The following is a 17859-nucleotide window of genomic DNA, read 5'->3' as shown; positions in this document are numbered from 1 at the left end:
TATATATATATATATATATATATATATACACATATATAGGGATATTAAAGAAGAAAAAGATAGAATAATGAAAATTAAATTGACAACAGATTGTTGAAGAATACAAGAGTAAAGATTAATAAAAATATTTTTATTAAAAAGAATAGTATGATGTTAAAATTGTGATGATCATTGAGCAGATTTCTAACAAAAAAAAAAGTTTCTATGTGTTCAAACGTATGCTTTCCCTTTGCCTTCCTTCGATTCAGCGAAGAGATTAACGCTTTTTTTTCGATTATCAGTTCTTGAATTGTTTTATCGAGTGAAAAGATATCTAACTTTCTTGAACTTTGAACTCAATAAACGAATTTACCTAGACGATACGAGTACAATCAGTTATATCATATTATTTTTAGTATTTAATCAATGTTCATTTAATTTTAATTGAAATATTCAAATACAGATCTGAGATGATTAATCTGATTCATTAACTTCGAACCAAAAGATTAATTACAAATTGAAATAAAAGTAAAATCAAATCAAATTAGGATCAGGATAAAACTACTAACCTAAAAAATTAAATATAAATTGTGATAGATTGAAATTCAAATAAACTTACTAGATGTAACCAAGTAACTAGTTACTAGATACAAATAAATAATTAAATATCAAAATCTTAATTAAAATATTCAAAATGTCGAATTTGATATAATGATCTGATTCATTAACTTCGAACCAAACGATTAATTACAAATTGAAATAAAAATAAAATCAAATCAAATTAGGATCAGGATAAAACTACTAACCTAAAAAATTAAATATAAACTGTGATAGATTGAAATTCAAATAAACTTACTAGATGTAACCAAGTAACTAGTTACTAGATACAAATAAATAATTAAATATCAAAATCTTAATTAAAATATTCAAAATATTCCCTGGAAAATGTCGAATTTGAGATAATGATCTGATTCATTAACTTCGAATCAAACGATTAATTACAAATTGAAATAAAAGTAAAATTAAATCAAATTAAGATCACGATAATTTAACCTAAAAAGTTAAATATAAAATAATATAATAGATTGAAATTCAAATAAAGTTACTAGATGTAACCAAGTAACGAGTTACTAGATACAAATAAATAACTAAATATCAAAATCTTAATTAAAATATTCAAAATATTCCCTGGAAAATGTCGAATTTGAGATAATGATCTGATTCATTAACTTCGAATCAAACGATTAATTACAAATTGAAATAAAAGTAAAATTAAATCAAATTAGGATCAGGATAATTAACTTAAAAAGTTACATATAAACTGTAATAGATTGAAATTCAAATAAAGTTACTAGATGTAACCAAGTAAATAATTACTAGATACAAGTAACTAAATATCAAAATCTCAGATCTAGAGTTATAGTATCAAGCGAAAGCCAAAAGATTACACGTATATCAAAAACGTTACGTTAGAAATCATCCCTCATGATAACGTAACACGTAAAAGAATATTATATTATAATCGTGAAAGTAAATTTTCGTGTCGATCAATTCCACCTCCACATTTTTTTTTTTTTTTTTTTACACGAGGGCCACACATTTTTCCGCGAGAAATAAAACACAGCAGCTGTTGTTTGTTGCACCGGAATCCGGGTGTTGGCCCACTTAGGCCGAGTTTGCCCCGCGGAAACGATCAAAGGGTTGGCTTTGAAGCGTGCTTAGGGGGCGAGCCAGGTGTGCGCCTATATGCACGCGTATTCATCTCTTCCTTTCACCGTTTCCATCTTCGCCTCAAAGTGTACCAAGCCTCGCGGGCTTCTGGCTTTCCTCTCTCTTCGTGTTCTTTTTCTTTTCTCTCTCTCTCTTTCTTTCTTTCTCCTTTTCTCTTTCTTTCTCGCTTCGAGGAGGAAGAGGAGAGAAAGAAAAAAAAAAAAAAAAAAAGAAAAAAGAAGGAGCGAAAATAGCGAAAAATTTCCTTCTCCGCGTGTGGAATAATTTAGACAGCTCTTGATGGCGGTGTATACACACGTCAGCCTCTATTTTTAAACTGTAACCACGAAATCTTGCAACGAGCTTCTTACTATCCTCGAGAATCACGATTTTTTTCTTTCGCTCGAAAATTTTCTCATTTATTCCCTTCTGTCTAGATAAATTGCATATACTTATTATTATTCTTATTATTGTTGTTTTTGAGCAGAATTTTTTTTTTTTTTTTTATATATTTAAAAGTTAACTGTGTGGCATTTGATTCGATATTTTCTGCTCTCTTCCTTTGATTGTTATTTAGGTTATGTTACGATTATTAAGCTCGTGAAAATGGGATGGGTTTTAGATTTTTTATTATTTTTTTTTTATTTTTGCATGCTTTTTAATATTAAGAGATAGAAATATTATTATTCGTCAATGTAATTTCGTAACATTGTTGTATATATATGTATATGTATATATTACATAATAGATATATTTAAATGCATAACATTATTTATAATTCCATCTCTGATAAAATATCATATTTCCATTTTAATATATTTTTGAATCTCGACAAAAACAATATGTAAATTCCTCTATTTTAAACGTTTCAAAGATGTCGTGTTTACGTAAGTTTCAGCTCTTAGCAACTTAAAGTAACTTTATATAATCGGATTTTAGGAATATAGGATATATAATTTGGTTTCTCTTAGGAACGTGAACAATTAGCAAGTTCCAACTCCACTTTGTAACCATTTCCGTTAATTTATCCTTATTTCAGACGTCTTAATTCACTCGCGTTACTTCTATTTCAATCTGTGTAATTGTAATTTTCGATTGCCTGGTATCGGAATAGAAATTCCACTCCAACCGGGGATGATCGGAAATATAATTTTATTGGCCAAGCAAAAATATCATAGGATGATTTTCAACTGTTGTCAATCTATTTCTAAAATATATTTATCGTCATATCAAAATTTATATATACATACGCGAACTAATTCATCGATATCGTCTAACATCTTTTTTTTTAACAAATTTTCTATAACCTCACTTTTTCGAAGTCAAAAGTATCTACAATTTTACAAATTTTCCTTCACCCTTTTCGTCTCGTTAACAATTAATTCACTTCAATTAACCTTCCATTCTTCAATAATTTAAAAAATTATTTCAATAATTAAAAAAAAAAAATATAATAAAAATTAATAAAAATCGTTTCGATCGCAATTCTCGTAAGAAAAAAAGCCCATCCAAGTTAAAAAGTTGACTCGTTAAAATTTCATTTTAACAACAATTTTATTATCCCTTTCCGCTATTTCACTCATCCTCATCCACGCAACCTTATTCTCCTCGCAGGTTTTTCGTAGGAAATCGTCTCCATTTCGCTTTTTCCCTCCCGCTTAAGCGGATTCGCCACGCCGTTACTACTTTCCAGTGGTACAGCACTACGCTTTCTTCGGCGTTGCTCTTTCGGGTTAAATACCGCTCTCATCCTCCTCGTTTTCGCTCTCCCGTTGTCTTTTTTTTTCGTGCGAACGATTTGTTACCTCCTCTCTTTCCTCCTCCTTTTTCTCCTTTTCCATCAAGTAGAAGAATGATTGAAACATCGCCTCTTACTTTTTGGTCGTTTTACAACCACATATTTTTTTCACTCTCTATCCATCATTATTCGCTTGTATTCTTCTCCCCTCCACCTCTTTCGCTAATTTGTAGCTGCTCAGTCGATAATTGTTAGGTTATAAGAAATTTCCAATCGATAAAGTGGATTTGGTTTGAATTGATTTTGGATTTGAATCGGTTTATGCCAAATATGGCGTTTTAATTGATAATGTTAGATGTGAATAGATTGTATCTTAAATTTTTTATTCAATAGAGTTAAGCTAGAGAGGTGAGAATTGACTTTGAATCAAATTGCTTATTTGAAAATTTAAATTTTGAATTAGATAAAAATAATTATTGGATTCGTGTGTGTTTAGAAGAAGATTAATTTTAAATACTTGATTCGGATTCAAAAAAGAGATAAAAAATTGTGAACGATGCGACGAAAAATGAAACATCGTTGAAAATATTCAAATCGCGAAACGATAAATTCCTAGACCTAACCTAACTCTTGCATTTTCATTTTTATGACGAATATTTTCCTCGACTCAGACCTAACCTAACCTCCATCACTAATTCTTCTTCGTTTTTCGTAAATAATTGCCCTCATACCAAAAAAAAAAAAAAAACAAAACATTACCTAAAAAAAAAAAAACAATTCAAAATTTAAAATCGATGAATCTTTAATTAATCGGTTGAGAGAAAACGAGAATTTCACGGTATTGCTTTTCACGCGTCCACCGTGAGAAAGTGCAACATATCGACTCACGCATGGCAAAGCATCGATGTTGAATGAAAACCACTGCGAACCAACGGTGAAATGAAACAGCATTCACGCACCATCGAGTTATTTAATTAGCGAAATGACCACCGCTCGATTCCTACCTTGTTATTCTCTTTTTTATTTTTTTTTATTCCCCTTCCCCCCTTTTTTATGCTTTTTCCATCCATTTCTTTCCAATCGCCATCCTTTCTCGATCTTTATCCCCTTATTAGTTCGTTAACCCCTTATTAGTTTGTATATCGAAATCAACGAGTCGCGATGGGAATAACGATTCTCTCTCTCGTGGCATAAAGAGAGGATTGTGCTGCGACAAAGTTTAGTTTAATTAGACTATAACTTTAGTTTCGATTTGTGAATGGGACGATTATTAACCCTTGGACGAGTCGATCGATCGAAAGATGGCGGAAACACGTTTCTGTAAATTTTAATATGTAGAGTACATAGGAAATTGCGTGTAAATATTGAATGATAATAATATAATGAAAAAAATAGGAATTCCTTTTTTTCTTTTATATAGATTTAACTTTAAACTTGTGAAAATATGTATTCATTATTTGGGGAAGAATAAATTATTTTGGATAAATTATTTCTATTCTATCCTTAACGGATCAAATTTAATTGAAAATATAAAATATATATTAATTAATCAAAAGATCTACCTGCGATTAAAATTTTATTATACAGAAAAACGACGTATCATCATAGGCACCAATGTAATACATAGAACTAGAAAGATATAACGACAATCTGTCTGTTTAACTATGCCCAATCTTCACTTCTGCCAACAAGTTAGGTTAGGTAACCTTAAAATTGAAGAAAAATTATTAATAAAACTTTATTTCCAAATAATTCAAATTACCAATCACAACTGTTGAAACTATTTTCCACGATGTCACTTTAGCAACGAGTTAAATTAATCCTCAACTCTTTCAACCCTTAATCCCTTTCTTTTCATATCCAAGTTAACCTTAAAATTGAGGAAAAATTATTAATAAAACTTTATTTACAAATAATTCAAATTACCAATCACAACTGTTGAAACTATTTTCCACGATGTCACTTTAGCAACGAGTTAAATTAATCCTCAACTCTTTCAACCCTTAATCTCTTTCTCCTTCTTTTCATATTCAAGTTAAATTCACGAGTCAGGTAAGAGGCAAACGGATTAATCCGTTCGATCTACATTTTTTCCCACCATCCTTCAATTATTCTCGCGAATAAAAATGGAGGGAAAAAATTATTCTTCGCTTTTCTTTCTTTGTTAAAATCCCGCTTCGTGTTTTTTTTTTTTTCCATTGCAACATTCCCTTCCCAAGTTTACTCTTTCGTCCCTTCGTTCTTGTTTAACACGGAACAATATAGAAATTGAAATGTGTATATACGTGTGCGCGTGTGTGCGAATAATACGCGTGTATTTTTTTCATTCAATCTTTGAAACATTTAGGCCGACTTAGAGGTGGTTACCCTCGCGTTTCGTCTCTTCGTGAATCGTTCTTTTGCGGAGTTAGAGGCTTGTTTATTAATATTTTCGTTGCTTGCTCGTTAACGTTTCTTTCTTCATCCCTTCCCCCCCTCAAAATATGTATGAAAAGTTTCAGATTAACTTAAAAATATTAAATAATTTTTTTGTATTAAGATTATTATTTTGCCAATATTTTTCTTTGATGCTTTTGTGATCAATTATTAACTTTTTCATAGATCTTGAAATTTTACGTTTCGAATTTTCTTTTTCTTTCTTTTTTTTACAAGGAATAAAAAGATTTGTAATGTCTTTAGGGAAAATTATGGCACAGAATTGAAACGAGAAATGTAATAATAGAAAAATGCAATTGGAAAAAAAAATGATGTAAATATCTTTGTTGTAATAGCAAAGGAGGATATAGTAGATAAAAGTTTCAGATTACGTGCACTTTAAGAATTTTTAGAATTTTAAGGATAATTTGGTAAAAATAAATTTTTTAACAAGATTGAAATACAGTGAATCTTTCTTAACAAATAAAGTAAGATATGTACTTCAGAAAAATGATATAGAATTAAAATATAAGAATATTTTAATAAATAAAGAAACAGAATATTTAAAAATGTATCTAAAAACCTTTTTTTTTTCTTTCTTTCACCAAATTCATATATCATCATCACTTTTTTTTAAATGCAAACTATCAATTTTGCTTACTTTTATCCAGATTTAAAAATTATTGCTCTGAAACTTTTTGAGATATACTGATGTTATAATTGCAACTGAATATGCTTGTTCCAAAACTACTTTCTATATTGCCCATTATAACACGACTCTTATACCTTCATTTTCTATTCAAATTAGACAATGGTAGACTGTTAAAGCTGTGTCTACACTAAATTTGTTTCCAAAACTTAGCTCAGTTTTCGTAACGAGTTTCTAAAATACTTTGCATCCCAATACCCTCCACATCCCTTAATTCTATTTCTAAATTCTACATATTATATTATCATTATGATACATATTTTTTTTATTTAATCAATAAATTTAAACATTTTTTACATTATTGGCTCATGGATAACATATAACTTTCTTGTATACACACACACATACACACACACATACACACACACATATATATTTGTATACAATGTAGACACAGCTTTACAGATTCTCTTTTTGAAAATGAGAAATACAAGAGGATAAGAAGAAAAAGATAGAAAATAAATGTTTTTTCTATAAACAAATATTTGAAAAGAAATTTGAATGAATGAATAAAAAAAAAAAAAAAAAAAGATTCGTTCCTATATATATCGTTTTCACGTTGCCAAAGGATTCTCAAGAACTGTTCACATTTCGAATGCATTGATCAATTATACTATTATGAGCTGCACAGCTGCAGGAACAAACTATTTAAACACAAATATTGACCCATTTCGGTAACCAAACTTTCCATACGAGCGGTAAACGATTAAATAATTTTATCGAACATTTTCACCTCTCGTCTGGTTATAAGAGAAACGGTCAAGGGGTAATCTCGATGGAATGGAGGAAAAGTTTGACAAATAGGATCCGTTTAATCCTCTCTGTCTGGTATCGACATATTCGTGTAACTTTTAGCTCATTGATTTAAAATTAACATTTAATCTTTCATTTGCAACACTAATGGCGTGTCCGAAGAATTTGTAGAATTTGTTATAAATTTCATTGTTTTTCTCTTTGATATAAATATTCTCTTAGAAGGCAAGAAATCCTTTTTTTTTTTGGATTTTAGAAAAATAAATAAATAATTAATTTCGAAATATAAAAAAATTATATAATAGTAAAATAAATTCCGAAATTTTTCGAATTCCTACAATAAAAATATTATATAAAATATAAATATAAATAAAATATAAATTATATAAAATTTTTATTCCATTGATAATCTATTAATCGTCATAAATGTTACGCAATTTTTTAGAAAAAAAGAAAGAAATTTCATAGAATTTGGAAATAAAGTTTTCGAATTCGATCGTTATAAATGCAATTTTTTAGAAAAAATAAAGAAATTTCATAGAATTTGGAAATAAAGTTTTCGAATTCGATCAATTCGTTACAAATTTTACGAATTTTTTTAAAAAAAGAAAAATCCTTTTGGATTTGGAGAATTTCGAAGAAACTTTCGAATTCGAAGATTCAGAATTCTTCAAAATTATTCACCATCAATTGGCATAAATATAAGCCTTTTTAAAAAGGAAAGAAAAAAACTTTTTGAACTTAAAAAAAAAGAATTTCGAAACAAAGTTTAATCTCCATCGATTGTCACAAATGCTACGAATCCTTCCAACGATTCAATATCCAAACCCGATATTAAATACCGCTATATAATTTTAATTGTATCATCTCTCGAGTAGACATAAAAGTTATAATCGATCAATTTTCTCAAAAGAACACTTTCAAAACCGATTTCAATCGATCCCAATTAACTTTAATCGTTCAACAGATCGATCGATTTGTTCAAAATCGGGATGGCTCTCTTCTGTGGATAGAGGTCGCGAAATGGATCGAGCGTGTTTCAACGCCGAGGCACTAATCCTAACATTAAGTTTTCAATACGGCGATATACGCATGGGTAATCAATTAATGATATGTGAGGACGTGCTTAATCGTTAACCCCCTGCCTTATAAACGTCAGAGAGTCACATTGGCTGGCAGGAATTATCAATTGAGTATCGCGTATTATAGAGTCGTATCAAACTATTTTATCCCCATAATTCCTTAAGTTCTTCGTTCGAAGATTAATTATAGTAAGTATAGTGTTTCGATATCGTATTACTGTCTGATATGTGTAGTATGAACTTCAGGTAGCGTTCTTTTTCTTATTATTTTGATATTCGAATAATGCTATTATTTACATTGAACGAAGAAAAATTGAAAATTTCGCTTAAATAATATTTCCAGTTTGTAACTTTCTTTAGGATGGTTAAAATACTTTTTTTCGAGTTGCAACCCATTATTCGTTTAATATTCGAATAATTTGTAATGTTTAAATTTGCAATTCTCTCGTAAGAAAATTTGGAAAAATTAAAAATTTCTTTTCCTCGCGGAATAACGCTCGTTTGAGTTGCGATCCTATTTTGTAATATTCAAATAAGTTGCGTGACTTCTTTTTATAATATTCAAATAACTCACGACCGACTTTCTTTCTATTCAATATTCAAATTAAACAAAAAACAAAAAACTTATGCTTCTCGTTTCACAATAGAGAATAGAGAAAATTGAAATTTTTCATTTTTCACCAGAATCACGCTTCATTAATTCAAATTAAATTAAATTAAAAATGGCGAAGGTGATTTGTGTAGGTCAATCGAGGTTGAGAACCACTGATCTGATCAAATACTAGAATAATTATTAAGAAAGGAATTCATAAGGCAAAGGGGATTAACGAAAAGGGTGCGTTTGAACGCCGAAAAAGCATATATGTCCTTGCGCTTATTTGTCTAATTTTTTTAGCGAAGACAGCTTGAAAGTATCCAGAACAATTTCTCATTTTTTCCTCGAAAAAATGTGTTTCTATAAACGAGAAAAAATATATTGAATTCAACAACGTCGATAATTTGTAATTTTTACATGATGTACATGAGTAATTATAACAAAGGAATACAAAATCATAGAATTTTCAAAAATTCCAGTCCTGATTTATCAGAAGATTTTGTTTATTATTACTCGAGAACGTTTGCACCATTTTTTCTCCAGATAAATATGAACTTTACGTGCAGAATTTTCCCCTTATCTTGTTTTTGCGAAAAAAAGAAAAAAGAAACATATACTTGCGCAATTTTTTCCACTGAGCCCCGCAATTCGTACAAAGCACGTACTATGTAAAGATGAGGGGATGGCTGGCAAGAGAATATATAAACAAGAGACGTATAAAATATGCCTTGAATAAAGACATAATATTTCTAGATGAAGTTAGTGTCGAGAAATGGGAGAAAAATTATGTGAAATTATCTTGGACTGTCAATTGATCCAATTATATAACAATGAGTAAACAAAAATATCGAGAAAAATTTCTTTAATTAATAGAAAATTAATCAGAAAATTGAAATTTACATTTCATCCACTAACCTGTTCACTTAAAAAGATTAAACTTTAACATTTATAATACTGGATCATTTTTCACAAATAATAAGACACTTTTGACTCCAGTTATTATAATCAATTCAATTTCTTTAATAAAAAGAAAATCAAAATTTACGTACTTTAATAAATGTTTCCATAACAATCCCATTCTTCCAATCCAATCCTCACTTGGCAAAAATAGAATGAAAAATTGTCTGGATACTTGTCGAGCAACAACGTATGTTTTTATATATATATATATATATATATTTCGTGTCACCAAAAAGGCTACGAATCACTCGTGACAGAGATTCACCTCGAATAAAATAGAAGGCTTAGGCGCATGCGCGCGCGATAGGTCTGGAGAATTAGGTCCCGAACAGTTGTTAGGTTAGGTTTGAAATAGGCACAAGTAAAATTACAGCTAGACGTGTAATCGTTTTAAGGATTTAAAAAGTTAGGCTACGATTAAAGTTTTCCAGTTCAGGCATCCGGTTAAGATCTAAAAAGTTAGGCTTTGATTAGGTCTCTTCGAAAAAATTGTTCCTTAGGCCTGTACCTCTAGGCTTGAGCTTTGATTCGCGAGTGTACCCTGTGTATCTTCTAATAATATTCTTCGTTATACCAGTGTTCCTGAATAAAGAATGAGTGTGCCCAATAATGTGAACCAGCCACCTGGGATTTATAGTATTCGATACTTGTCGCAACGATCGATTAATTGTTCGTTTTGATAGGAAAAAAGAAAAAAAAAAAAAAAAGGAAAAGAAATTGGTTTCGTGATGTAAAGTTGCAATTTAATCAACGAGTGACGTAGTAGCATTAATAGTGACAGATTGAGGCTCACTATCGAAATCTGCGACGATATAATCTACAATCAACGATTAATTACTCGGTAGAAAATATGATTATGCTATTTCTTTGTTTCTCTCTCTCACTTTCTCTCTTTTTCTCTCGTTTTAATTAAAATACCAGAATCTTTCTCTCCCTCTCTCTTTTTCTCTCACTCTTTTTTTCTATTCTCTCTCTTTCTCTCTCTCTCTTTCTCGCTTTGTTTTCTTTTTTTCTTTTTTTTTTATTTTTTTAGTTCGTGCACGCAATGTCACACGGTGATTAAACGCTCGATGCTCTAGCTACTGAAAAGATCTCTAACGATAGAATCAACTCTCGCTATATATGATATATTTATATAGGTGATATGTACCAAATGGAAGATTCATGTTTCAGCGTGCCGTTTGCCGCGAGACGAGCACGAGTTTGCACACATGCAGCACACACCAATCGTTAAGCTCGTTCGAGAGAATCTTTTTCTATATTTTCTTTTTTTTTTTTATTTCTTTTTATTTTTCTAGGGAAAGTTTCGCATCGATAGGGAAGCTTCGAAGCTTTGAAAAAATTATCTTAAAAGCCATATCGTAACACATTTCCCGAAAAATTTATTCCTATTTATACCAAAACTTTTCAAATTTTTTTTTTTTTTTAAGATTTGAAGTTGGTTAGATTAGTTGGTTAGATTAGACTTTATCGATCGATAATTTGATAATTTTTCGAATAATATTTTAACGATCAAAAATAAATTTAAGCTTTGTTTTAAGAGATAATTAAGGTTTATTAATTAATTTTTTGAATTATTAAAACTTCGATTAGATTTCTCTGTCGGATTCTCTTCTCTTCTTATTATTTTTATTATAACAACTTCCGATTGAAGCAATATTTCATTTTTTTTCAGGAATCGTGATATAATATGGATTTCAATCAATGAAAAAGAAAAAGTATCACCCAGAGACTCGTTCAAAACCCGTCTCGCGTGAAACGATCGCGGCGCGTCCTCGCGACTGTTGCGAGAAATCATCGAATGGCTTCTTAACACGGTATATGTATATATATATATATTCATATGTATATATTTATCTTAATCGATCACTGTTATCTAGAATGTCGCTGTGTGTGGACACCTACGTCACGGAGCAAAAAAATTACACGGGTGCCTTAAAATTGTCTTATATACTACTTTGCTCGACGGCACACGGTAATAAGATATACAGCTTGCATTTATTATTATTACGTATATACATATATATTGATCCTATATATAGATCAATATATATGTATATATGCATATATATATATATATATATATATACATAATATGTATATGTATATTTACATTGCTTAATAATACATCTCTTAAGTTTCTATTTTGTCTTGGTTTTTTTTTTTTTTCTTTTTTAAACGCGTGTACGAGAGATTATTTCACGAGGTGCCATTTTTTTTTATTTTTCCTTCCTTTTTTTTCGTCTTCGTATATATATATATATATGTACGACGTGTCTTTTTTTCTCTCTGTGTTCGTGTCTTTGCTTTTTTTTCTTTTTTTTGGTTTCTTTTTCTTTTTCTGTGTGTAATATCTGGCAGCCGTGTGACGAAGTTGAAAAATCGTATATCCCCCCCTCCCCTTCCCTCTCTACTCTATTATCTCGTTAACCCTTATTCTCTCCTCTGTTTCAGGGGTGCACGAACCCTTCTTTTTTTTGCCTTTGTCTTCCTTCCTTTAACGTCCCCTTTTTCTTTTTTTTTCCAAGGAAAAAAAAATGAAACGAATTTATTTTCGTTCGTGTGTTGCTCTCGTTTCTTCTTCTTCTTTTTCTTTTTTTCTTTCTTTCTTCTTTTTCTTCTTCGTTACGTTCCCTCTTCCGGTTGCACGGTTCTTCAGGGATCGATAAAACGTCTGTTCGAAGATGGAAGGAATCGTGCATATGGTAGAGTCTGAGAATTGACTCGAATAAAGAAGCCTCGTTATTTTTCCACGTTTTTTTCCACACTCCAGTTTACTTTCTCTTATTTAAAATTCCTTACACTTCTCCCTCCTCTTTTATCTTCCTTTAATGAATACTGCCATTTCAACGGTGCACCCTTGACATTCGCTCCGCCACTCGAGAGTCGCTCGAGTTTGACCTGGACTCCTCTCCCTCCCAATGGAGAATTGCAAGAGATCTTCCCTCCCTTCGTCTTTCCATCCTGTTTTTCTACTTAGGAAAAAAAAAAAAAAAAAACGACGAGATTATTTCCTCACTGCGCGTTACATACTCTTCATTACTCTCTGTTTTCCATTTTTTTCCATTTTTTTTTTTTTTAATGTTCTTTTGAAATATTTTCCTAGCAATTTTTAAATTTTTATCTACGATTACTTGATCGACTGTATTGTCATTTTAACTGTGCCCATCTTGAAAGTCCAGATCAAAGGTGTCTTTCTCTTATCCGTGTGGTCCTTGCTTTCCAAATTTTCTTTCTTTCTTTTCCTTTTTTTTTTTCCCCTTATGGATCCTCTTGCGTAGTGCAGAACGGCCAACATTTTTTTTTTTAAGGGTTGAATTTTGTGCGATCGAAAGATAATTTCGAGCGGGTGGACAAAACAAGTTTGAGTCGAGTTTCGAGCAGAGATTTTTGAGAAATTTCTCTTTCTCAAGAAAAAAAGAAAAATGAATTGTTGTAGACGTTCTCGAGGCGGACAATAATTTCGACATCGATAGAAAAAAGTGGTGCAAAGATCGATGAGAAGCGATTGCGCGAAAGACCCTCGTTTAGGCCGTGAAAGTTGTTCTTCTTTGTTCAAAGCGAAGATTTATTGTCGATCGAAAGACGTTTGTCGTTGAAATTGTTCACTTTTCATCTTCCGGAAATGCTTTCGCGACTCGTGTTTCCGTCCTCGAACTCTTTCAGAGTTCCATTTAAAATGCCGAATCGAGAGAGGTTCCAACAATGTGCGAATATGGCGCGTATTGAGTCATCGTTTAACGTCTCTAGAGACAGATGGCGTACATGTACGTCTTTATATTATCAAGATTATCATTTAGTTTAACTGTTTTACAAATCACTTTCCAATCATCGTTCAATTTTATCCACAATCTTATCGCCAAGATCTCTGGAATTTTCAAAAATCCTAAATTAACCAGATCTCTGAAATTCTCTCTGAAAGATTAATGCAAAAAATACACGTTGTAATGCACAAAAAAGATGCTCCTCTATGGCGGATATTAATCCTTCCAATCGTAGAACTTCAACAACAAATCCAATATGGCTGTACATAATAATACTCGTATTCAAAGTTGGAGAGAGAACTATCACTTGAGAACTCTTTTCCGCTCTTTTTTCTTTTACAGTTCATGGAACGTAATGCTCATAATGCATACCTTTATCCTCGAGTTTATCGAGTTTGACTCGGTTTGAGAGAGGCGATCTCCGGCGAGCAGGAACCATATTTTAAACAGAGAATTTATTTGTAACGATTCCAAGGCTCGAGAGAGGCAAGTTTTGTCCAATTTCATCCGTGGAACGGGCAAGCAACGGAGCGTGAATTCCACGGGAAACTGACACGATCCTTTTGCTCTTCATACCCCTCCCCTTCTCTTCTCTTCTCCTCTTCTCTCCCTCTCTCATCTTCAACCTTGGTTGCTCGTTTTTCGTTTCGACGAGCAAATGGCAGTCTCGGTTCGAAAGTGTTCTCGAGCCACCACGAGGACATCAGACTGCACTTAACCCGTTGAATTTTCGAGTACATCGAATCCTTAAGCCGGTTTCCAATGGTCGATCGGTTTCGAGAATCCGAGACTTGGAAACCTCTTTATCAGTTGATCCATGCTCCACTTGATCGCTCGTCTATCGAGTTAAGGATTTTATCTTTCCTTGGAGGATCTCTTTTAGGAGTGGATCATCCGCCATGTTGGAACTTTTCTTTGATTCTGTCTTCTGGTATATATATATATATTATATATATATATATCGAAATTGACTGATACGATTTAATTTAACTGGAACTATCGTTGGTATTATCGATTCTTTTTACTTCGCAAAACCAGGCTGAAAGATTTTAAAAGATGGGATTTTTCATTTTTACCATCGGAGGATAAAACAGGCTTTCGGTCTCTTTCGAAAACTTTCTCAATCTCGATTCTCGTTCCACGAGGAGAGAATCGATTCGAAACTTCTGGCGTGTCGATTGTCCGAAAAAATAACCCGAACGACTTTTTTCTCTCGAAAAGCAATTTCACTCGGCCGGATCGATCTCCATCTCCACTCCAACTCCTTTCGAAACCCGTTTAAAAAGAGTATAACAGTCCAGGAAGGCCAGGAAGGCCGATATAACCTCGTTATCGATCACATCACTCGAAATCCCTCGAAGAACGACGAGCACGTGGCTCTCCTGCCTTGGATCCGATCCAACCTGAATCCGATTTTCGTCTCGCGTTTTCTTATGTAAAATCGCACTTGTTGCTGCTTTTACTAATGAAACTTTTGTGTGTCGCGGGCCATCGATTGCACGAACAGGTGGTTAATAGCGGGACGGTCACTGTTTACGCCCCCTCCCCTCCCTCCTTCCCCTTGCCAACACCTGTTTTTCCCCTTCTCCTCCTCGCTCCATTCGAACCCCTGCCTATTATTTATGCAAATCTCGCGCTCATCGTTCATCACTGCGAACGACAAAAATTCCATTCCCTCACTCTTTCACAAATCCCATAAACTCCCTGCCCTCCTTCAACCCTCAACAACAATCCAGAGATTTTTCACTTCGATTTTAAACTCTCTGCTCTCCCCTCTCTGTTCTCCCCTCGCTCCGCGTCATGCCCTCTCGCTCAAGGATTTTTGGTCCACTTGGCGGTTTTGCCTGTAATCGATAAAGGTACTTCCAGGTCGTAGAGGCTCGTCGTCAGACTGTGTTGTCCTCGTTTCATCGAGCAACGGTCGCTTCATCGATCTTTCATCGTGGTTCGGCTCGGCCCCCATCGGGAAGACCCAGCCACAAAGCTCGCAAGCTCGGATTTTCCCCTCCCCCCTCCCCTCAACGAATTTGGAATTGGCCACGCTAATTGGATTTCTAGGTTATGTTACGTTAGTTAGTTACGACGAAGACGTCGAGAATAATCCCTGTGTCGAAACTCTTTCTTCGAATCTATTATTATTATTATTATTATTACTATTATTGTTATTATTATTATTATTATTAATCGTTTTCTTTCTTCCATCTTATTTATTTTTTTCTCTACGCGCGAGGAGAAGGAAGAGGAGGGAAGGAGAGAGGAGGAAAGAGGGAAGAGGAGGAGGAGAAAAGTGGTCGTTGAACGACGATAGGGAAAGAAGGTAGGACCGGGATCCATCGACCGTTCCGAACGATTAACAGAGAGTGTTGAAATGAAACACACTAACTGAGATCCTGGACGAGGGCCTAACACCCGTGCATGCAAGCAACTGCTGTCTTTGAACCCCGGGTTGCCGGCTTTCAGGAGGCTCTCGATCGATAAACGGCCCCCGTTCTTACTTTAAATCACTCTCGACAGGACAAGGATCGACGACAGCGCCGTGATCGCTAGGGAATTCCCTAGCTCCCCCGCGCCGGCCGACACGCTCGAGGCTATCGCGCTGCAGGCCTCCGGCGCTGGATCTGCAACAAAATTGGAGGGACAATCGGTGAAAATGGTTTTAAGGTTTGAAAAGGGTTGGTGATTCGAAGATAAGGAGGAGCATTTATTAAGTTTAAGGAAAGTTTGTTCTTTGAATAATTTGTCTGGAGTGGATTTTCGATCGAGTATATGGATATTTTTTTCTATATTTTGGAAGTTGATATATTTTGGAAAACTTGTGAATTTTTATGGTGAGTGAGAGAAACAGGCATTGAAATTAAGATACAAGATAGATATTTTCAATTATGTTATGGTTGAAGAGATATTATTATTCAAGATAAGGTAGAAATGAAAGGTGGGATAAAAACGAAATGTGTATTTGAACGATGTGTTTATGTAAATTTAATTGTTTAATCTGTTGACGATAAAAGTTTTTAATTCACGTTGCCTCGTGATTCGTGGCCACTTGGTGTTTCCGAACGAAAGGCGAAAAATAGTCGAAGCTCTTGGTTCCGACTGTTACGCGATCCGCCATTAAATAAGGAAGATCGATCACGAGAATTCGTCACGCAATTCCACCTCCCTTCAAGTTTCTTTTAAATACAAATGTTTCTTACCTTTGAATTTCTTGATCTTCTTTTACACAAACTTGGATAAAATTGTTAAAAATTATACGTATATATATATATCTTTTAGAAAATTAATTTATCAATTTTTAGGTTATGTTACCAAATAAACTCGATCGGTATCCAATTATTTTAAATGCAATTGATTATACACGTTGAAAATTTACAATTTGTCACGAATAATCAAAATATATGGCCACATCAATCAACACAATACAATGCAGAAAATATAATATATTCGTGGAACACTTTTGGAAGGATGGAGGGATTATTTGTTAAGTCACTGCAGATTTAAAGATATCATAAAAGAGGTTAGGATTATTTGAATATTTCATATTCATTGCAAATAAATAATCTCCAATTTTATCCAATACAAACGTACAAAGATTCAATTCTAATTCAATAGTATCAATTTTTATTTTTATCCATCAAATATATTCGCGTATTAAATTTTCGACCGACACCGATGATGATCAAAAAACCTATTAAGCGTGTTACTGCATACAACGTTTCGAGAGATTGCATTCCTGGTGTACACGACGAGCCCTTTAACCACCACCGTCTGCTGGCGATTGTTATTAAAAGAAACGAGGTGGGTGGCAATTTGCATCCCCTCGGTGAGGGATGGCGGCTAAGTGTCCCATTAATTAAGCTGCCGCCTGAAGATTGGTGGGCACGTTGAACGCTGTAATACCAACGTTATTTCGGAGTTTAACGGCGAAAGTTAAACAAGCATTAACCGTTATAGCCTGGTGTTTCTAGGAATTGGCCTTACAGCCAACGAGGGAAACCGATACTTTGGGGGCGCGAATTTTAGCTAGCGTTTAAGGCTAAAATTCTCAGGGGATCGTCGTCGCTCTCCCCTTTTTGGAGAGATTTTCTAAGAATTATTGTAGATATAATAATATTTTTAATTTCGCGGTTCTCTCTAATTTTTTGGCAGAATCCTTG

General features: G+C 33.0%; 1 protein-coding gene across 1 annotated transcript in view; it reads right to left on the bottom strand.

Annotated features, from left to right (window-relative positions):
* Positions 1–15869: 15869 nt before the first annotated feature.
* Positions 15870–17859, bottom strand: part of LOC122717278 (acetylcholinesterase-like) — a 123024-nt gene continuing 121034 nt past the window's right edge. Inside the window, exon 6 of the mRNA XM_043941194.1 lies at positions 15870–16323. Within this exon, the coding sequence (XP_043797129.1) occupies positions 16202–16323 (122 nt within the window). The 3' untranslated portion in view covers positions 15870–16201. The remainder of the gene's footprint in view (positions 16324–17859) is intronic.

The sequence above is a fragment of the Apis laboriosa genome, unplaced genomic scaffold (genome assembly GCF_014066325.1).
Source record: "Apis laboriosa isolate Shangri-la unplaced genomic scaffold, ASM1406632v1 scaffold4_cov146, whole genome shotgun sequence".
NCBI lineage: Eukaryota > Metazoa > Arthropoda > Insecta > Hymenoptera > Apidae > Apis > Apis laboriosa.
The sequence above is the reverse complement of the archived record's forward strand: the minus strand, read 5'-3'. Positions and strand labels throughout refer to the sequence as shown.